The 22,424-nt window shown below is 38.9% G+C and overlaps 1 protein-coding gene across 2 annotated transcripts in view; it reads left to right on the top strand.

Moving 5' to 3' along the window:
* Positions 1-2,592: 2,592 nt before the first annotated feature.
* The window catches only part of ASIP (agouti signaling protein), a 28,763-nt gene continuing 8,931 nt past the window's right edge, over positions 2,593-22,424 (top strand). The window contains exons 1-2 of one of the 2 annotated variants that reach the window (XM_031556506.1): positions 2,800-2,890; positions 3,120-3,206. Coding sequence is in view for 1 of the 2 variants with exons in the window: in XM_003211924.4 (XP_003211972.2) it covers positions 2,811-2,890 (80 nt within the window). In the remaining variant the exon portion in view is untranslated. Of the gene's footprint in view, positions 2,891-3,119; positions 3,207-22,424 lie in introns of both variants that reach the window. The other variant, XM_003211924.4, reaches the window with a different exon arrangement.

Raw genomic sequence — 22,424 nt, 5'->3', positions numbered from 1 at the left:
GGAAGGAAGGAAGGAAGGAAGGAAGGAAGGAAGGAGGGAAGGAAGGGAAGAGCCAGATTTTGAAGGGGCTGTGAAGTAAATTGAAGGGGGGGAAGACAACACCTTTTCATGTTACAAACTGATTCCTCTGTGCTTATTTGCAAGGAAATTATTAGTTTCTGTACTAGCTACAAAGTCCTTTCAGATCAAAAGTTACAGCTGGCATAACTTCGTTTGGACCTGTGAACTTCAATCACTTTCTAGGCTATTAGAGAAATAAAATGATATCTTTATGTTTTGTAATAAGGGACAACAGAATAACATATAGCCTGTGGAGAGAAGAAAGATGTTATCTTATGCAGTCAGAATGAAAAAGTAAAATTGAGGTTTTACTTAAAATAGTCTCAGTTACAAAAACATGTCTGTGTCTTTCTCTGCTTATTTTTCTTCTATTATACAATTGAAGAGGCTTGTTTGGTGAATAAACTACCAACTTCCCTAGGGAAAATTCCTGGTATAATCACTGTAAGAGGAAGCTGAAATAATCAGAGGTTTCAGGCAAATGTGAGGAGCCTCCAGCTGCAGGGCCATATGTTACGCCAGGTTCAGCCTGATGCAAACCAGATAAACTGGATCAAGACCAAAAAGCCAGGAAAATACAGAAAAGGGAAACAAACTGTATGGCTTCCCTTTAAAAGTGAAATAAGGATTTTACATGGCTACATTTCAAAACTAAAGCTCAGATGAAGTATAAATCTAATATTAACTGTTCTTTGTTCTGGACAATTACAACTGAGGTTGTTCCAAAACACTCATCTAAAACTAGATTGCTTATATGTGTAGTTCAATCCCTGCATTGAGCAAGGAGGGAGATGCTTCCACAGCCTATGGCTGGTACATTCTGAACTGTGAGAAAGCACAGCCCTCTCTGTGCAATGTCCAGCACTGCTGTCATGCCTCTAGCAAAAAATAAGAATCAACCAAAGAGAAGGATTTTTTTTTCCTAAGTCTACACAATGTTTATTTGTGCTTAATAAATATTTCCTCTCAAATTAATACCCTACATGTTCCATAGGCGGAGCTGCAGAAGGGCAAATGCAAGAGGAGAACCTACTCTGGTCCCCACTACAGAGGCAGAAGGAACTTCAACTAAGCAGGTCTTGAAGGACAGAACGCATTTCACCAAAATGTCCTATCCCTAGCCGGTAGGTAAGAGGAAATTGTTTGGATTCTGTAACTCCAAACCTCATCCTTGCCTTGTCTCAGCATCAGCCCCTTCTTGCTCACCAGTACCACATCCATTTGGTAGCTATGAAGAACAGGGTCTCCTCCCAGTCCTTGACTCATGCAATGTTGGGTGATGAAAGAGGAAGGAGAGGGAGAAAGTTGTATAGCCCCTATATAAATGTCCATACCTATATTTTCTACAAGTATGACTCACACAAGCAGAATGCCTGGCGAATCAGACTGTACAAAATGCTGTGGGCTCTTCCCATGCTCCCAAGCAGAAGAGCCTGACGGTCAGGGCCAGCAGCACTCAGGTACAGCCATGCCTCAGGACAGGTCCAGTACAGGATAGAGCACACAGCGCTTTCAGTGCAGCAATAGAGAATGTGCCAACACCACAGTAGTGCATGATGGTGGCTGCACATTACCAGTTTGTGATATGAGGTAAGCATACAATCACACTATTCGCTATGATAGCTTTCTGCTTCACCCTGCTGCCCTACCTGACCCACTCAGACCCTCTTTTGCTATGCTAACCCTGCTGCATCCCTGCTCCAACTTCTCTCTGTCTCCAGAACCAATGTGGTTCTTTCCTATTTCAGGAATGGAAAAAGGAGAGCAGATGGAACCAGGCTCCTCCAGTCCCCCTCCTCTTCTGCTAGCCACTTGTGGTCCTATGATTCCTGAACTGGTGGAGCACTTGTAGGATCAGTGAGGGCCCTGTGAGGAACCACCAAGGGATGTTTGCCCACTCTGCAATCTCCCAGAGCTCATCAACGTTTCTCCCCCATCACACACTCCCCTTCATATCTACAAAAAAGAAGATAGCAAACCAACAGACTACCTCTCTCAATAGGGCTGTAGACATAACCTGCTAGAAAAAGAATACCAAATAAAGCTTTTAGGCCTTTGCTTTCAATTTTCAATAGGTGCCAATACCAAAGGCACAAGACACACAACCAGCAGGACACAGTTGCACCAACATAGCTGTACAACTACACTGCAGCCTTACTGCTCCTCTAGAATTGCATTCTGGGTCTTCTACATCCTGCATACCTGATGTACGAATTCTTATTTTCAACATACCAAGGACCCTGTGAATTGACAACATCAGTCCTATTTGACATTTCCATTGGAGAGGGAGGGAAAAAAATTATAACCCTTTCGAAGTACCGCCCCTGCCAACATGTCTTGAATATTCAAATAAGCAAGACCTCACATCTTTAATTCACTGATTGAAAGCAAACTTCTGATTTATATGAAAAGGAAGCAGAACCAGAGCATTAAAAATACAGACAGCTGAAGACCTGTAAGAAAGGTACGTAGTAAACAGTTTTGGAGGTTAATTTCTAATGTAGCTAAACAAAGTTTATTCAGCAGATCATGCTGTCCTTGCTGCCCTCAGGCACAGCAGCAATGCCAGGATGCCTCAGTGCTGCAGCTGCTCTTTTACAGTTACCTTCTGTTTATCATTAACTTATTTTTAACAGAAAGAGAGGCCTTAAGACCTTAAGTACACACAAAGCTCAGATAAATCGAAGGATTTAGCAAGATTAATTTCACTTGATTCGCAGTGAAATCTCCTGCACTCAGGAAAGCCAGAAATGCCGATCAACGTACAGCACTCCAGCTTTGATTTTTTAAATCTGTCTGGAAGTGCATTCTCCTCAGCTACATGGCTGAGGTGAGTAAAAGTTTTATTATCTCAGAGGATGTTTTCCTTTTATTCATAATTTTGCCATACATTTAAACTTCCGTGTTTTTTTTCTAAATTAGCATGAAATACTTTAGGAAGACATGTGGCTCCAGCAGAACTCTCCATGCATTATGGAGTCGCTTAGCAATACAAAATGAAAATACAGAGACCAAAGAAATCTGTAATTTAAACTCTGCTTGTATTTATGTACGTATAGAAATACGTCATCTACTTTGAAAGCAATAGCATGAGGCAGTGGGAATATGAAGAGTAATGAGTGTTCACCAGTTTTATGAAACAAAAAGTGAGTATACTGAGATAGAATAAGTTTTAGCTAAATGAAAACAACTTCTCCAACTGTCCTTTATGTGCAAAGTGGTGTTTTCTTTTTTCAAATTATCGTTTTGTCTTCAGAAATGGGATAGTTGTTTGGTGTACAGTGTGCTTTAGTATGCTCAGGTTTGTCTTTTATTGGCCTCAAGCTCTGTATTTTTGGGTGAAAAGAAGTGAGCTCAGAGTTAAACCTTCATTGTCCGTTTCAGGACTGATTTCATCAAATGTTGGATTGTTTGCTGGTGGGATCTTTTTTCTTGTTTGTTTGGGTTTTCTTTTGTGGTTTTTTTTTGTTGTTGTTTGGTTGTTTTGTTGTTGTTGTTGTTGTTTTAGCTGTTGCCCTCTTCCAGAACCAGCAACTCTTATTTATAAATGTTATACAGCGTATATGTTCAGATTTATACAAGATGTTTTCATGGTATGCATAGAATTCTGAGTCCTGTAATGCCACACTGATGGCATTAACAAGGACCAGATGTCAGTTGCCTTTCTCATATAGAAAACAACAAGGTAGGAGTTCTGAATATTTGAAGAATTTAATGAATGCGTCTCTAAATGTATGGCTCGGTTTTGTATGTGCACAGTTTTGTGTGCACATGTTGTAAAGCATAAAGGCAGAAGCTTTATGCTTTACAACAAATTCCACCAAGGTCCCAGTAATCTTAGTTCTGTTTGTTGGCAGACGATGGCAAGTTTAGATAACTTTTTGTGCTGCAATTAGATCAACAATTCGTATAAAGTAGCTTTAAGCTTTAAATTGTAAAGGGAGGAACAAGAAGAGTTTGTGATAAAGGGGCCTTTGGGGTTTTTTCCTTCCTTTGATATTCCTCTGCAATGAAACGCGGATCAGATTTATTCTGAAAGCACAATAGAACTGCTGAGAACTGTTTGATACGAAATGCTGTTGCAGCAGAGATAAATGAGGAACTGTTACTGAATGCTCTGGGGTACTTAAAATCATTTTCTGTGTTTAGTTAGAAGGTGCAGTAAGACAGCTAAAATGAGTTTCAGAGGTTCCAAGGCACTAATGTTACAGCCTGTTTTCGTGCTTAAATGCACCCTTCGCAGCACACCAAGTTGCTAAAATGTGACGAGCGTTGACTGTAACTCCAATAAACAAGTCTGTGAACGTAAATTAGCCCTTTATTTAAAATACTGTTCTTCCTTACCTGGTCATAAATATCACTAGAGTTTCCAATTTGAAATGCAAGGAATTACTGTAGGAAGCACAGTGCTTTCTAAACCTCAGTTGTACATGAAATAGACGCAGTTCTGCACTCGATGCAAGTGAGCTGTATTTTAACTCAGGACACATGCTTGAGAGCTTTCCCACTGGTTTCAATGAAAGCAGACACAAGATGAATGCGTTTATAAAAGAAATTTGAAGTATTTACTTCTCACTTAAACCCCTTTCTGATTAAATACAGCACAAAAAGGGTAGGATTAACTCTTAATAGGTAAACACCATTATCAAATGAACACAGTGAGAAATGGTATGGATTTATTTATAAGATCTTCAATAGTGAAGTGTCTAATATTCTTCCAATCTGAATGTTTTGACATTTTCAGTATTTCTGTGACCAAAATACTCCCCATATTAATTTTCTCTGAAGAACAAAGCATTTAAATTGCAAAGCAAAAATCATATATCAGCTTAGGCATCGGGGAGTAAATTGGGAAAGATATGACAAGTAAAGCAATCAGTTGAAATCTGGCTGGAAGACTTTAGGTCAGGAAGATGAAAGACAACCTGTGTTATTAACTTCATAGAAATGAGAAGGAAATGACTGAATTCGTGGAAGTAATGACCATGTCATCAGTGGAGGAACATTACTGACTTCTAGTGCTGTTTCTTTTTATGGCATAAAGACAGAAATAAAACTAGCCCAAGCCTGTAACTGTGTGCCGTTACCCATTCTGACAGCTTCCACTGAAATTATATTCTTTGATTTCTCAGCTTTGAGGATAAATTATGAAAAATAAGACCCCTCAACCTAAGGATAATGCATTCCTTGGAATAGATGTAGAATTTCTTTGCCAAAATGTTCTGAAACTATTCATACACGTTTACTTAAAAGCTTGGTTCATATTTTTTTCCCTTGTAAGCATCATTTCACATATGGCTCCTGTAAAGGCTACGGCTTCTCAAGCGCTCTCCAAATACACCTGTCTTCTCCATTGCTTACTGCAGGAGGAACTCTAATTTTAAATCAGTGCAACTCTGCAGAAGTTGCAGTGGGAGGTACCCCAATGAAACCATCCTAATCTGCATTCCCTTTTGCAAAGCTAGCTGTGCCTGCAGTGTTACTTCTCGTGTTTCTGTTGCATCTATTCACACAGAAACTATAAAAACTAGATCAGAAAACAAAGCAGTCCACTTTCAGGGATCAGGACCTCATGTTTAAGTGAATGAGAAATGCTGCTGAGAGATCCTTCTGCAAAGGAACTCCTCGATGGCTGATTTTATTGTTCTCACTTCATCCTATCCGGATATTTCAGATGCGTCGTTATTACTCTACTTTTTGGAATGCTAATAATTCTAATTATTTTATCATGCATCGATAAGGATTTATTTGCCTGTCCCCTTATTAAAATACCAGTAAAAGGAAAATATATATATATATATTTGTCTTGAAACTTTCAACAGTAGAAAACATAAGTCAGACAGGGAGAGAATAAAACACTGATTGTGATCAAACAGAGCCAAAACAGAGACAAACAGAGGAAGGGGCATACAAATGCAATCCCCACTGCCCAGATTCTTCCCAGGGCTGTGTGGTTGGTACTGTGAATGCAAACCAGCATCCCTGCATCACATCTGACAATCTAAACCATTCTGCAGAGTGACAGCTGAGCTTTATTCCAAAGCAACACAAACAGATCCCTCGGATTTCTTTCTCTTTAAAAGGAGAAAATGAATTTGTCTACAAAGGAGATGTAAATTTGGTGCCTCAAGGCTGGAAAAGAATCTAAGAAAAGAATTATGCTGTAATTCAGGTAACAGCAGGGTCTGAAAAAGTTTTCCTATAGGGAAAGTTTAGACAGTGCTCTTTTTCAATTCAAATGAATAAAAAAATCAGAGCATTCTGGAGTTTTGAAATGGGAAAACAAGAACAGCATTTTCAAAAGAAAGGGAATTGTTTATACTGTAGATTCCCCCTGCAGCTATCACTATAAAATCTGAATTGAAGCTGTTTCTTCTGGAAACATTTAGTCACAGAATCACAGAATCACAGAATCACAGAATTGTAGGGGTTGGAAGGGACCTCTAGAGATCATCGAGACCAACCCGCTGCCAAAGCAGGTTCCCTACACCAGGTCGCACAGGTAGGCGTCCAGGCGAGACTTGAATATCTCCAGAGAAGGAGACTCCACAACCCCCCTGGGCAGCCTGTTCCAGTGCTCCGTCACCTCACCGTGAAGAAGTTCTTACGCACATTCGTGCGAAACTTCCTGTGCTGCAGCTGATGTCCATTTCCCCTCGTCCTGTCTCCACGTATGAAAAGAGACTGGCCTCACCGCTATGGCCGCCACACCTCAGATATTTATATAGTCGCTTTTGCCATTTTCATTTGTCAACTTTAAGAACTGAGAACGGCCCGACTGGTAAAATTGAACCAGCTCCACCACTGTGTCACTTCTTATTCATCACTCAGCAGTGCTGCAGCAAGATGAGTAGAGAAAGATGAAGAAAAACATCTGTCTGCCCTTTCAAAAGCTCCAGCAATATGTTGTGCTCCTGTCAGCCTGTCTTTGTTCCGCTGTTCCAGGCTTCTCCCCAGAGCTACTCGTAACCACACCACATACTTGCTCATTGCCTTCATCTCAGATGTCACTTCTCAAGCATGTCAGGCATGTCAGGTTCTGGTTCCTTATCGAAGACACTTCTGCTTGGTTTTTGGTCGCTGGGCACATTTCTGCTTTGCGCAGGTACTGATGGAACTGCTCCCTAAGCGCTCCAGCACAAGCTAATGCTGTGGATGGTTTTTGGAAAAGCGGAGACCGTGCAACATGCATTTCCTTTAGTGGGAACAGAATCATTTTCAAATGTTCTGCAATTTCATTTTGCTAATATTGTAACGCCAAACACAACGGCTTCTGAAAACCTTTTGTTCTTTTGCTGTAAAAGCAGCTAAGCAATGTTCAAACTGGACTTACTATCCTAGATTGATGTCACCAAAGCAATATAAAGATACCCAACTTTGCATTTGATGTCCAGAGGATTGCAAGCAGAACAACCTATGCATATGAGATTGCCTCACATATGCTGGTTTCCATGGTGCAAAGCATGCCATCCCACACCAGCTTGGACGAACAACTGGCTATCTATTGGTTGGCTGACTGCTTGTCTGACTCCACTGGCTTGCAAACCACCAAAGCTTGGCCACAAGTAGCTGGTTTCACATTTTAAAAGAAAAACAAAAACAACCACCAGCAACAAATAAAAGAAAACTTAGGGGGAAAAAATGTGACAGGAGCTATTACTGCCATATTGAAGCAGCACAGTTTTAGTAAAAAGCATTAATATTATGTTGTAAAAGCAAGGCAGGGCTGCCTGCCTTATTCTTTTTTTGTATATAAGTACTGATTTCTTAACTACTCCTCCTCTGAAAGCATTTAGAGATTCTAGTTTGATAATATCAGGGCAAAGCATAGGAAAACACATTTCATCATCTCCTCTTCCAAGAGAGACATCTTAGATGCAGAAGGTTTTCCTTCACTTATAAAGTCATTCGGTTTGAAGCAAAAAGATGTTAAAAGCAGCTCCCCCTCATCCCCCTCCACCCCCCTTGGGATTCAGTTTAAATGCTGAAAGGCTACAGCAGTGCTATCAGCATGCTGCTAACAGCGATGGCCCTCTGTGCTGCATTTTTATAGTGACACTAAATGTTCATATACATTTTCTCTGAAAAGCTGGTCTTTATTCAAATTTTATTCTCTGGCTCTGATCATCCCCATGTAAATCTAGAATTGTTGCCATAGGATTTAACAACTGCTCTGACATCTGTCTTTGCAAAATAAGATGACCCATAGTCACTTTTAAGTGTTTAAATAGCTTCACTCAGTTTACATATTGTCAAGATCCTTAGAAAACAAGTAGCCTGATGTGGGATGTACGTTAATATACATCCCATGCTGGTGACAGATAGCCAGCTGAAACATGAGATTGCAGTGTTTTAAACCCAGCAAATAAAGAGCTGCAATCAGACAAGAGTTCTTCCAACCTGATGATTTGTACAAAGTTTTCCAATAGATGGGCTGTGTGGGGCTGTTCCCACACCAAACCAGCATTTTCCATCTCCCCATGATTGCTGCAAGTGCTTACAATTTCATAAGCCTACATTGCACCCTTGGCCCATGTCGTCTCAGCGCCTTCTTGCTCACTGAAACAACCATGCTTAAGGCTACATATCAAGGAAGAAAGAAAAAAAAAGAAGCAAATGCCAGGCTGCCAAAGGAGATATTTTTCCTATCTAAGAGTAATTCCGGTTGTATTATGAAATCCTGATGGAACACTGAAAGGCTGCCTTCATACAGAGCATGGCAATCACACAGGGAGACAAACGGAACACAGTTCTGCTCCATAACAGGGCCTCCCTTGCGTCTATCATCTTTTTCACATAAACCCTCATAAGCTGTTAAATCAAATTGGATCCTTTGGTTTACAAAAAAACCACTGACACTTTGTCACTTACTCCAGTCTGAAACATTTGGTGCCCTAGGCTGCAGCAGCGGCCAAGCAGCTTCATGAACAGTTATTCCTGCAGGATAGAGCTATTAAAAAGAGGTATTAAAAAAATACCCACCACATGGCACACATAACACACATGGCTGTAAAACAGCCAGCAAAAAGTGTTAGTACTCCATTACAATGTAAAGTTGAAAGGTAATGTGTGAAATGTACCATTGGACCTTGAAATTATAAAGGGACATGATATATTTCAAACACAGTGTCCCTGTGCTGGTGAAGCCATCTGGTTTTTGTACGAGCAGTCAGTCCATTTTAAAACACAACAACACAAACCACTTTTCCTCCCCTAGGTCTCTGCCTTTTGTTGCTCCAGCTATAATTATCTCATTGCAGCGGGGCTTAAAACACCGCTGTTATCGCTCTTAGGCATCTGCTGCAGATCTGCTCCTGCACATACACTGCAATTGCAGGGATCCCTCCGGAGAACAGAGCTGCCAGACACAGAGCCTTGCAAGAACGGGCCCTGAGCAGGGACTGAGGAGCAGGATTCCGACAAGAGGTCTTTCTGGTTGTTCCCATCGCACACCTTTTCCTACTTGGGTGATAGAATAACCCCTAGCTGCCATTCAACTGCTGCCATCAGCTGCAAACCTCTCTGCTGGAAGATTGCTGCGACGGGACCTTCACCCTGCTTTTCAATTGGGGAGGAAAAGAAAAAAAGGAGATGACACCACATTTTTTCAGAGCAACAGTTAGAAAGGAAGGGTAAAAAAAAAAAAAGAGAGAGAGAATGACGGAGAAGAAGCAAAAATTGAAGTAGAAAAGGCAGTTTGCCATAGTTATAATTTTGCCAGCTAATGATAGGAAGCACTTCTGAACTGCTCTGGGAGGAGGTGGTAGTTAAAAGCAGGCTGCTGAGGAGTCAAAGGGGACTGAAAACAGCTCCAAAGCTTTGCCTATATTCTCTGCAGTTCAGCAGAACAAGGGAGACCAGCTGTTTTGGTTTCCGTTAGATCTTGATAAATAGAATAACAGCTTGTTGTTTCTGTAGGACCAAAATATTTAGCCTCTTTGGCAGGGCACTGACTGCTTTGCTTGGACGGAAACAATCGCATCTCACTGCTCCGCGGCACCGAGGAGATTTGTCTTTGCATTCTGATCTGTCGCATAAATCTGTCTTTGTGCTGTGGAAAGCGGTGAAGTTTTAAGATTATTTTACTATTTTACCTCTTTGCTCTTTTGCGTTTATTGGCTCCCGTTCTGTGCTTGCTTTCCAACTCTTCTTTTCAGCATTGCCTGGGATTCAGGGCGCTTTGATTATGTTTGACATATATGGGGCTTGAGTTTTGGTGCAAGTTTTGCTTTTCAGTTCAGTTTACACTTACCTATGTTTTCTCTGCAAATAATTATTTTCAGTGCTGAATCATCTCCATGTGCCTTAGTTCTGTGGTTTTCATGTTAACAAAGTACAGCTCCTATGTGCTTTTCTATTGCTTGAAGTAGTTGGCTAGGATTTTAACTTTTGCTCTCCAAGGTAAAGAGATTGTAAAATGTAGATCTTCATCTTCCTGGAGTTTTTATAATTCCTGAATGATTTACAGGGTTTAGATTTTATTCTGTGGTCTGGTCATGTTTCTCTTCACACTATGGATCGTAATTTCTTTTCTGATTTGCTCTAAAATATGTTCTTAAAAGTCATTTTGTATTAAACATATTCAAATGGCAAACCCACCATCAATATGCATAAAGTTCATGTATAATTTTAGGTGAATTAAGCAAGCAGTAATTGCTCTATGTAATTGAATTCAGAGATAATTTACAGTTGCCATTTGCAGTGTCAGCATTTTTCTCCCAATCTCCGTTCTAATTTGGAGCACTTCTTGATTTTTACAGCGACTTCATTTGTTCATTTCACTGCATTTGTAACTTCCCTAAATGGATGCATTTCTTACTGCTATCCCTGGTAGATTTTATTTTGTGTGTGTGTTTGAGAGACAGATGTTTGTGTTTGTGTTCTTCACTCCCCCTCTCCCCTTTTATTTCCACCTGTGCACTGCACAGCTCCCTGTTCTTTTGGCTCAGTCGCATGATGGAATGGCACCTTATCACATTCAGAAGTGACTTTGCTTCTTCACCAGCATTTTCATATTTTCTGGACCATCTTCTTAATATCAGAAACAATTCTGATTGAGGTAGGATGAAATTTTTGGATACATTTGACTGGAGAGTTTGACTTTAAATATATATAGAGATTGGAACCTGTATCTTATTTGGATAACTAAAATCCACTTACCAAATTCTGGACAATTGTTTTCATGCTCTTTCCCGAAAAGCATTCTTGAGGCTGTTTGGTATGCTTCCTTTGGTTGTTCTGTTGTGTTTGGTTTGGTTAGTTTTTATTTTTTATTTTTTAAATCATCTCTCTTGTTTGGGTTTCCATACATTGAAGTTGTACTCCCCCCTACATCTGCTTTATGCAGTTTGGTTTTTTCTTCCATACCAAAACAGCCTCAGAAAGCTTTTGCAAGTGTTGCACCCCAGCTGTAAAACGGGGGAAATAATCACACCGAGGGAAGATGCAAGATAAAAGAATCACAATTGTTGTATGTGGAAAAAAAAACCCTCCACACTTTGAAAACTGAGGAAAAAATGCCAACTTCAGTGTAGGTTTTATCATTAATATTTCCTTTGACCTTTTATGAGTGACAAAACTCAGTATACCGAGACTCATGTAAACAATATGCATAAATTAGTTCTCAGTACACTACAAGGTGAAGATCTACTGAAAGCTTTGTTGATGTAATTAACACCGTGTTAATTAAGCATATATCCTCGTGTTGAATGCATATTGCACAGAAAAGTTACTGCATTGCTTTTTTTCCTTGTTACATCTTAAGTCTGCTGTTTAAGAAATATGGCAATGGGAAAAGCCACTGACTTCTTGCATTTGCAATTTATTTTTCAAATCACACTTTCTTTTCAATCTTTCTTTAGTTGGGGGGTGTGGATTAAAGTCTGATTTGATTTAAACATACATAATATGAATTAAGTTCTAAGGAAGCAGAAGGCAGTAATGGGAAATGCCCATCTCTGGCATCTCTTTCATTCACCCCTCTCTGCATCTCTAATGACTCATTCTGTGAAAAACGTCTCAGAAAATCACTCTCAATCTGTAAGTATTAAGGAAGCCATTCTATTATTAATAGTATTTAAATAATAATTTCCAATCTATTTAACACAACCCTTCCAACCATTCAGCAAAACATTAAGCATGCTTTCGTCGCATCAATACAAGTATTCCATTTTCAAATATCTGAGTGTTCCCATATAGACTTGTTGCTTATCTGAGTGTACCCATATAGACTTGTTGCTCATTCCTGCAGAGCAAACTCCTACAATGGGCTTTGCCATGTGTCCACCACTGATGCATTCCCTGCACAGCATCAAGCACTGCTGACAGACGGAGCCGCGCTCCAGGCAGGCTGTGGGTGCAGGAGCTGCTGATGTCAGCAGGGCTGTTCTTTCTGGGCAGAGCCCTTCAGGCTCTTTGCAGCCAGCTGGTAATAAGACATGCATGGACCTGGCAGTAATAGATCTGCCTTTAAAAAAAATAAAATAAAATGGTTAAAGGTGACAAATTGCACTGAGAGGAGGCATCCGTAATGAATCATCAACTGTGACGTTTGATAAAAGATCGTGGCAGCTCTGCTGTGCCCGAATGCAGCTGACACCTCTAACCAATTTGGGAAATTTAGAAAGAATGTGGACTGATACCTTTCTGAGCCTGAATCACGCCGGGCCTGCAGCAGCTTATATCCTATCCTCCTTACACTAAGTGGTGTACAAGCAGATCTGTATAAATGATCGGAAAGCAATACAGACTGCATTTGAGGGAACACAAAAAAGAACTAACACTGTAATTAATGGATACACACATGCTGTTTGGGGATTCATTCTCAGCGTTTTGTCTTTTCCATGCTGAATTTCAAAGCTTCTTTAGCTTGTTTTCTCAGTATATATTCCATAGCACTCAGGAATGGGCTGCTTCACTGTGTTTGACTCAAAGCCTGATGCTCAAGATGAATACGATCAATTTTCTTGGAGTTAAGGGGGTTTTAGGGATGTCAAGATTTAAAAAACATTTTGAAACAACAACTTTCCAATGAAGTAATAAGTCGATATGGTTGAAAATCAAAGTGTGGTAGTGCAACAACAGTAAACACAGCATCTTTCTCTCCAGGATTACTCAGTGAGAAGTGCACTCCTCACACACCTGAGCCGAACACAATCCTGGTCTAACTATTTGTTACTGCAGTAATACAGGGAATGACGAAATGAGCAGTAGTTTTGCTTACAATTTGCATTTCCTAGTTTAAAAATAAAGAAAATCCATTGTTTGAAGTCTTTGTAGTGAAAAAGAAAAGAAGAAGAAAAAAAGGAAAGAAAGGTTTCAACCTTTGGATGGTCATTTTAACGTATAATTACTAGTGAACCAGAACAGTTAAGATGTTTATTTTTTAGTTCTGACTTCTTCTTATGATTTCATCTCAATATATCTTTGCTGCTTTGCTTGAAAAGTCTTCTGTCACTCCCTCCCCCCAGTTCTACCAAGTAGGTTCAGTGATGGAGACATTTACAGTTTCTCTCTGATATTAAATAGATTGAGCTTCAAGAGCTCTTTTCAGATGTACTTTTCCATTCCTTTGATCATTTTTATGTTTTATCCAAACTCCTTCCACTCAAGAGTGTTCTTCATGGAGTGTCTTCCAGTAATAGTCATACCAGTATTAAATAAATACTCTCTCCTATTGAAGTCAGCCCTGTTTTCTCATTCAAGAGCTACATCAGTACTTTCGATAGCAGTGTTACAATGGGAGCTGATTTCCAACATAACTCCCAAAACCTTTTGATTCACTGCTTCCTAGAAAAGAATTTCCCCATCTGAATGTACGATGCTAGTTTTTCCTTAGATGTTTGGCCATAAGTTTCTGCATTCTTAAAACACATATTGTTTTCCTATGTGTAGTTTATCAGTTAACACATATTTCCTCCATTTGTCTTCATGCTTATTTACCACTTCTGGGTGACACATGGATTTCCCTTCTTCTATTAAATAAAATAAAATAAAATAAAAAAGCTGTGCCTTGCAGCATTTCGTAGAGGCAGTCCAGAACTCTCATTGATCTGGTGCAGATACCAAAGATTGTTCCAGTGTCTTTCTCCCATATGGTACACTATGTCGAGTCACTGATGCCAGGTTTCTGCACACAGAGACAAAAGCAATGCAATTTGACTTATTTTCTACTTACTCATTTCTAAAAGGGTACATTACTGTAACAAATAGCAGCAAACTTCAACGGCTCCTACAGTCATCACTTGTACAGACCACAGCCACAATAACATGAACTTGACCTATTGTATAAGGAATATCCAGATATCCCAGCTTCTATGCATATACTACACAAAAGGAACCTCTTCTAGCAGTACATCTAGTATTCACTTCGCTTTCCATTACCTGCAAATTGATATCACATGACTTTGAGAACTTCTTCCAGTTCTGTTATGTTCCCTATGGAACCTCTTTGCCCTCTGATTTTCCAGCAGATGTTCAAAAATTAATCAACAAGAAAGCCAGAGAGATATTTTATTTCATTTTTACTATCAGATATAATTTAACCGTTGCTCTGATACGACTTTGCCATCACCACCGGGGGAACTGAAATTGCCCCAGCAATTCCTGAAGCTAATTCACTGCCAGAAGTGGATCAAGTATCTCATAGCTTAGACCCTTGAAAATAAAATAAATCACTTCTTAGATGTATTGGAAGTAACATAAACTGATTTGTTCCAGTATACAAACATAAGACAATCCTCTTAAGTAGCATAGGAAAAGAATAGAGGGACTTGTCAAAAACATCTCTTGATCAAAACAATATGTAAAACTCTTAGAATATAATAAGGAAATGAGTACTTCATATAGCAGTTTCTCTAGAAAGTGAACGTAGGAGCAACCACAGTTTCACAGCTCCTGCTTTCCTACATTCTCCAAAGATATGTAACTTTGTCCATTTCCTCTTCTCAGAAGAAATGCACCTCCTGGATGCATTAGACACGCAGATGCAGTTAAACACACAGACAGTGACAGGCCAGAACACTTAAAGAATGCGTAATAAAACGACCTGAGTCCCAGCACCGAGCAAGAAAACCTTCTCAAGCAGAGTCCTTGCTCCTGACATTCAAAATAACCGAGTACCAGAAAGTTGCTTTAAAGTAATTTCAGAAGCATAGAATATTATTAATATCATTAAAAATAAAGCAGAAGATTAAAATTGCTTACAAACAGGAAGCAAAGTTTTAGTCTATGATAGGCAGATTATATTGCAAATAGGGCTTGTATGGAGAAAAGACCACAACCGCCATTACACTGCAACTATTACATGAGAGAATATGACTTCAATTAAAGCCAAAAATAACAATATGGAAAAATAAACTATTTTTTTTCTTAATAAAAAACTATTTGATATAAGGGTAACAATACAGAAATTAAAACACACTTAACCTTTCAATAGTTACTGAGAAGTTATTTTAAATCATCCAGGCTAAATAATTTGCCACAAAGTAGTTAGCATCCTGGCTTATGAGCAGAACATTTCTCAGCATCGAGCACTCCTTCCCCCGTAGTGGTTAAGACAGAAATCTGGAGTTCCTTCTGTAGTCAGTGCATCAATTGATTGATCCACTCTCACACCCACTCATCTCCCCATGCTCCCATGGTTTCATCCTTTTCCTGGTGGAAGCAGTGCCTTTTTGAAGGGCGAGATAACCACTTTAAAGCAGGTGCTATCTCTTAAACTGGGGGAGCTGGGTGGGAAAAATTTCAGTGAGTCACAGAACAGCTTAATCGTTGCCCACATGGATAATAAAACTACTATTAAGTGTTGGTTTGACACAGATCCTTGAAAAATTTTGGAATAGGACTTAGAGAACTTGATTTTAAAAAAACAGAGCACTGTATGGGGATCACTTGTCATCAGCAAGGTCAGTAAAAGAATACTGCCTCTTACTCTACTGAAAAATTAGATAATGAATAGGAAAGCTATGAAGAAAGAAACTGGAGAAATGTAACTTATAAATTCAATTCCTGCGGTGCTAGGAGAATATTAGGAAGTTACTTGGTCATCCAGCCATCTCTCAGGAGAAAAAAAAGAATAAAAACAAAAGAATTTCTCACAGGAAAAAGAAAAGTTTCAAAGGATTCCGTTCCTAGAAATTGAAATAGGACCAGTTCAGATCGACATATTACTATAATCATTAACAGTTGGTTTAAGTAAGAATAGAGCAGTGAAATCCAGGCAGGGTGCGTGGGTCCAGCAGGCTCTGAATGAGCAACAGCAGAGAGAACAAGCAGTCACATGAATAGTGAGCTATGACAAATAGGGTGGGCCTTCTTCTAAAGCCCTTCTTCTAAATAAATGAGACTCTGCATTTTTTATCCTAACACAGCTGATCTCTGAGCCCCAGTGAGATATGGATTCTAGCTGCCATTGATTCTCACCCTTCACTGCACTGCACTCATGGCACAGGAGGCTGAGCTGAAAATCTTCAAAACACCCTTAAAACTGTTCAGTTCGAGAACGTAATAACAGTGTTAAGATGTGCTGTGTGTTACCCCGAGCTGATCCCACATGGGCTTCACACAGCCTCCAGCTGCTTCAGCACTGCTCCATGCCCCAGAGCCCATCCTTCAGGCACAGAAGTGGGGCTGCCCTCCATATCCTCACCCATGCTGATGCCAAACGTAAGAACATTTTATTTTCAGCTGTGATAAACATGAGAACGACGAATCTCGTTCAGGATCTAGAAACAACGCAGGTTTTTGGGGGGGTCAGCTATGTTTGAAGTGTTTAAGGAAGGCTGTGCTGGATCTTTCTGGCAAGGAGCTGGCAGCAGCCCACTTCTGTTTTAAAAGTCAGGTGGAACATGAAGAAATGGGGTGTATAGGACAGTATCATACAAGACATCTGCTAGATCACACAGTATCTCAAACAATGACATTTTTAAATCACTTTATTACTCTTCGGTGGTATCCATTCTAACTTAAATGCATTTTTACTCCACATGGGTGACCAGCATGGAACTCAATATTCTAAATGAACACCAGTGTCCTGCGCAAAACAGTATGAAGTGCTTTCATATTTCTGTTACAAACACTTCTCTTAATACATCCTGGGAGTACATTTGCCTTTTCCACAGCTGCGTCACATTGTCACCCTTGGTCATGCTGTGATCAATATACCCAGTTCTTCCCCTTTTATTATTTGATATCCAAATGCCTTTACATTCAGATTTTGTTGTTGTTGTTGTTGTTTTTGTTTTTGTTTTGCAGCCAAGCTTTGGCCTGCGTACTGTGGCATCTCATTCAATTTCATTGTTTCGTTCCTCAGGAATATCAGGCTGGGGATGATGAGAACAAGATAGGGCAGCAATGAAATTGTACAAATGAAAAAGAACTATCTGAATGAAAGGCAAAAGAAATCCCTGGGTGAAAAGCAACAGGAGACAGTGGATCGCTGTAAATGAAGGGAAATAGAAAAAAAGAAAAAAGAAAAAAAACACAATAGGAGGAAGGAGTCTGGAAAGAAGAACAAAATGAACAAAAGAAGGCCTCCAGCTCCACATGCCAATCTGACATTACTCAGCAGCATTTCATAGCCTTTCTTCAATTTAATAAGAAATGAAGCAGAAATTCAGATCCATCACACTGTTAGCCTGTGAGTTCGAGTCATTCCTTCAATTAAAAAAAAATCAAGAATTGCAGTATTTTCTGCAGGTGAATAAGGATTTACCAAAACCCATTTTATAAAAAGGGAAAATTGAGCTCTTGCTGCTACCTGGCCACAGCAGGGAGTGGATTGGTGTCCTGCATAGCAGGGGCAGCAGGAGGACATGCCCACCTGGCAGCACTTTGGGCAGACCAATGAAATCCCCATGAAATGAAATCTGCAGGTGCACATATGTAACCCCTGAGCTTCACTGGCAGTTCTGCCTCCAGGGGTACTTCTGGAAAGACTAAGAGAAAATACGTAGGCAGGAGAAGAAACAGAGCTGATAGCAACAAGTATTAAAGAAGAACTATAGAAACAGCCCCAGGATATTGCCTAAACTTACTCTCAAAAGAAAACAAAGAAAACAAAACCTTGGAACTAAATTTGCTTTAAATCTGAAAAATAAGCTTGCTTTTCAGCTACAGACATGTTCATTTTTATACACAGCACATGGAGTGTTTTTTTTTTTAAACAAACTGAGGATATATTTAGACACGAGCACCATAACTGCATGCTTTGTATTATTTTAAACACTGCCTGAGAGTATTTCATGGCTTCCAGAACAGCTGAGGTTGGCATCTGCAAAAAACTGAGGGCAGAACTGCTTAGCATCTCTATCAATTATTTATTTAATGAGATAGGGTGCATGCTAAGTAGATTTGCTGGTCATAACAACTTGGGAAGAACAACTGATAAACTGGGTAGCAAGGGGCAACAGGTACTATTTGGAACAATGAACATTCCTGCTAAATGGAGGCAATAAAATGAATTTTCCCATGGAGTCAATCCAATTAGAGATTTGGAGAACTCCATCCTTAGAGATATTCAGGTCTCAAGTGAAGGAGTTGTCAGTCAATTTAATCTTTTAATCTACACTGGCACTGGTTTGAGCAGGAGGTAGGGCCACGGACCTCTGTAAGTCCTTCACAGCTTAAATTACTTTATGACTCAATGGCAAACGACTCATCGAAGTTGATATAAGGAATAGAATTCCATGGCACCACAGAGATTAAAATGCAGGTGATGTAATAAAATAAAGACAAAGGACTGCACAGTTTTCTCTAGTAGCTGAGAAAGAAAGGAAGAACAGATAATTAAACACTGGAGGATAATGGTCCAAACATACATATCAAACACTAAATTCAGGCTGAAAATTAAAAAGTTTAATTTCTATACAGAAATTAAGGGGGGACATATAGAACAGTTTCTCAGTCAAAAGCATCTACCTAGTTTTGAACCTATGAAGTGGTCAACTTGTGCTGGTAAGTGTATTAGACTCATTTCAAGAAATTCCTCTGTTTTAGTTTCTCTGGTTTCGAGAGGTAGAGGGTTAAAATCACATCAACTGTCTACCAGGATAAAAAATAAAATTAAATTGCAAAAAAATCAAGCCAAAAAGCTTTGGAATCCCATTATTTCAAAGATAGCAAGGGGACTAAACTTGTGTCAGTTTTTCTAAGGTTTGGTGTTTTGTTGTTTCTTTTCCTAACAGATGGTCATATATTTCTTCTCAGTCATTTGATTCAGTTTTCTTCTAGCTTTCTAACACAAATTAACTTCTAGAACTCTGTTTTTGTTTCTTTTTCTTCCATTGGTTGGTTGATTTTGTTTGTTTTATTAAAATTAGTGTTGTTATTTTCATTTGCGTCAGTTTTGTTATTTTTCTGTTTATTTTGCTTTTGTTTGTTTGTCATTTTTTGTTTTGGTTTTTACTATGGACTTTTTTCTTGCGGAATTTTACCTCTCATTTCTTAACTCACAGAAATCTGCTTTCTTGAAGTCCACTGTTTTAGTTTGCTATCCTTTCTCTTTTGTTTCTGAAAATGGGACTTTCTCAACCATCTCTACTTGCTCTTAGTGGTACCTCTATGCTATGATATAATCTTTCATGGGATCATGAAAAACTTTGTTTCTTTTAATCACTTTTGGTCCACTGGCTGGCTGGGTTTTTGAATTTTTATTTTTTAATATTTTTGTATGAGTTTTGTATGTGTGCTTGTTTTATTGTTAGGAATTTCAAAGTCCTATTCAGTCCTTGAAACACAGATTTCTCTGTTGGAGTGGGAGATTAAATGGCATTTGTTAAGGCAGTTTCAGACTTCTAATTTCTTGACAGCTTTTCCCAACAGTTGTCATTTTGTTCAAGATAACACCTTAAAAATATTTGCCACAATGTGTTTCCTTTACCATTTCTCTATAACTTTACTTTCACTTATACCTTATCTAATTAAGCATTTCTCAGCAGCTGAACACCTAAACAGCATCAAGACCAAGCAGAGTCACTGAAAGTGATGGAGATTAAAAGGCATTTAGACAGTGAACTTTCCTGTCAATCCCAAGGAACCCCTTAACCTCAGTCTGGAGCACAGGATATAAAACAACTCGTGTTGGTCCTCCTTCAGTTTGATCAATGCATCACAACTACCAAGTTGTACCCAAAGCAAAGTATTAATAGATCAGAACTCTGAGAGAAACATGTAGCCTTATATCTCTGTTCCTGGAGCAATGTTATTAAGTCTTTCTTGGTTTTATGTTGTTTTGCTCAAGTATTTGGCCCTTGGCTGTTGCAGTGGAAAAGCGTGACGCGTGATTCCTAAAACTCAAAGACCAGAACACAAGAGAGGAATAGAAGCGTGCTGTAATTTTCGTTCTCATTCTTCTACGGTCTTACCACAAAACATACAAGGACTAGAAACCACTCTAAAGTAACAAGAATTCAATGTATGTTAAGCACATAAACATACCGCATGCCCACATTTTCATTGAGCAGCTATTTCTAAGCTAGAGAAATTTTTCCCTATATTTCAATTGCAAAACGAAGGTGGATGTGTTACAATTTCTTTTTTTTTTTTCTTGCTTGGAGCTTTCCAGTGAAAAAGGAAAGGTCATTGGAACGGAAAATTTGTCCTTACCAGAACCTCGGAAATAATAAAAGAGGTAGATTAAGATTTTTATAGCCCATTCTCAGAACACTAAATGAAACAGCTCAAACACACTGCGATTCAGGGTTGATCTGAGGAAAGATTTGTGTTGGTTTATTCCAAATTCTCTTGTAGTTTGAGGATGAGTAGCAGGTATGCTTGTGTTTAATTACCTTATGAGTTTTTTGGTGTTGACAGTGCCCTCTGAAGTCTTGACGAAGTCCAACAGTTGCATTCTGTATAGCCAGTTGCAAATAAACCTGCTCTTAGCACTGCAGAGCATTCCCAGCAGAGGCCTGCCTGCAGCACTGGTGATTCCCATTTGTCTCAGGTGATTTGTTCCCTTCCCTCCCAACACATTCTCATTGCAGCTCTTCTACTGAAACCTGATGGCTGAGACAGGATAGTGCTGTGTAGCAATAAAATGACCACCCAAAACATCAGGGGGAGCTATGCAGTCATTTTGTTGTACTTTACATTCAATTTTTTTCCTAAATATTTCAAAGATTCTCTTAAAATCTTGAATTTTTTCAAGGAATCTGCTAATTCTTGTGGTTTGGTTGTTTGTTGTTTTTTTGTTTTTTTTTCTTGCATTCCCTCATTCCATTCCAAATGAAATTGGAAAGAGCAGCAGAGCAGAACATATGTGAAGATTTTTTGAGTTACTAAGTAACGTAACAGTTTTTAGTACTTCATTTTCCTTTGTTCACCCATTTTAACATTTCATTTTTCTAAGCAACACTTTTCAACAAGCTATTTAGAGCGATCCCAGCTTATTTTTAAGTTGGTCTGAGTCTGTTAAATGTCACAAGAAAATTTAAACTAATCCCTTCCAGTGTTTAAGGCAATCAAAGTCTCCAACTGCTCGCTCTGCTGTTGGATGAGGATAAATCTCAGAGTGGGGTGGAATCATCTGTGGCAGGAAAGAAGCTCCTCTCACAACTGTCGAGTTTACAGGGTACAACTGAAGAAATCAAATTATTTCATGAAGACATTTAATTCAAACTCATATGTTAAGATGGATTAGAAAAGATAAAAGCTCTTTCACATCCTGCACCATTTGCTATTTTATATTTGAAAAGAATGCTGTTGAGACTTAACTGTTGAGGTGAGTATAAAATATATTCTTTACATATTCAGTAGTATAATCTGCACTTCAGAGGAAATTGCATAGAAAAGGGCACTGCAATCTCTGATGGCGCTCAGTAAATTTATTTGTTTTAAGCTTTTAAATGTTTGCTTTGTTTTTGGTTTTATGTGTACTTCTGTGATTCCCTTGAAAACTAAAGGGCACTTCATATTTTAACTGTTTACTCACATAATTTGCTGAACTGTGGCTGAAGTTCAGTGATTACTTCTCTGCTTGCAAGACCAACTCTATGTAAACTAAACTAAAAAAAAAAATCACACTAAATATATCGTAGTACATTGTAGTCTAATTAAATCAATAAGTGGCAACCCTGCAATAATATATTTTTTTATTTGTTAGGAATCTGCTAGGAAAATTAATTCCTTTAAAACAAAGTCTTCATAGAAAAGCAGATGTGCAGCTTGCCAAAATTAAGGAAAATAGTTTGATTACCTTACAAAGTCTCTAATGAGACCCAGAAGGAGAATTAGGAAACTAATGAGCAAAATTAGAAAATAAAAACTCTTGTAATGCCAAAAAAAAAAAAAAAAGGGAAATACATGCATCAGTTTTGTGACATGATGGAAAAGAGTATCAAGCCTACCAGTACCTTCATTTCATT

Source organism: Meleagris gallopavo, chromosome 22 (genome assembly GCF_000146605.3).
Source record: "Meleagris gallopavo isolate NT-WF06-2002-E0010 breed Aviagen turkey brand Nicholas breeding stock chromosome 22, Turkey_5.1, whole genome shotgun sequence".
NCBI lineage: Eukaryota > Metazoa > Chordata > Aves > Galliformes > Phasianidae > Meleagris > Meleagris gallopavo.
Note: the sequence above shows the minus strand (reverse complement) of the source record. Positions and strands in the feature narration are given on the sequence as shown.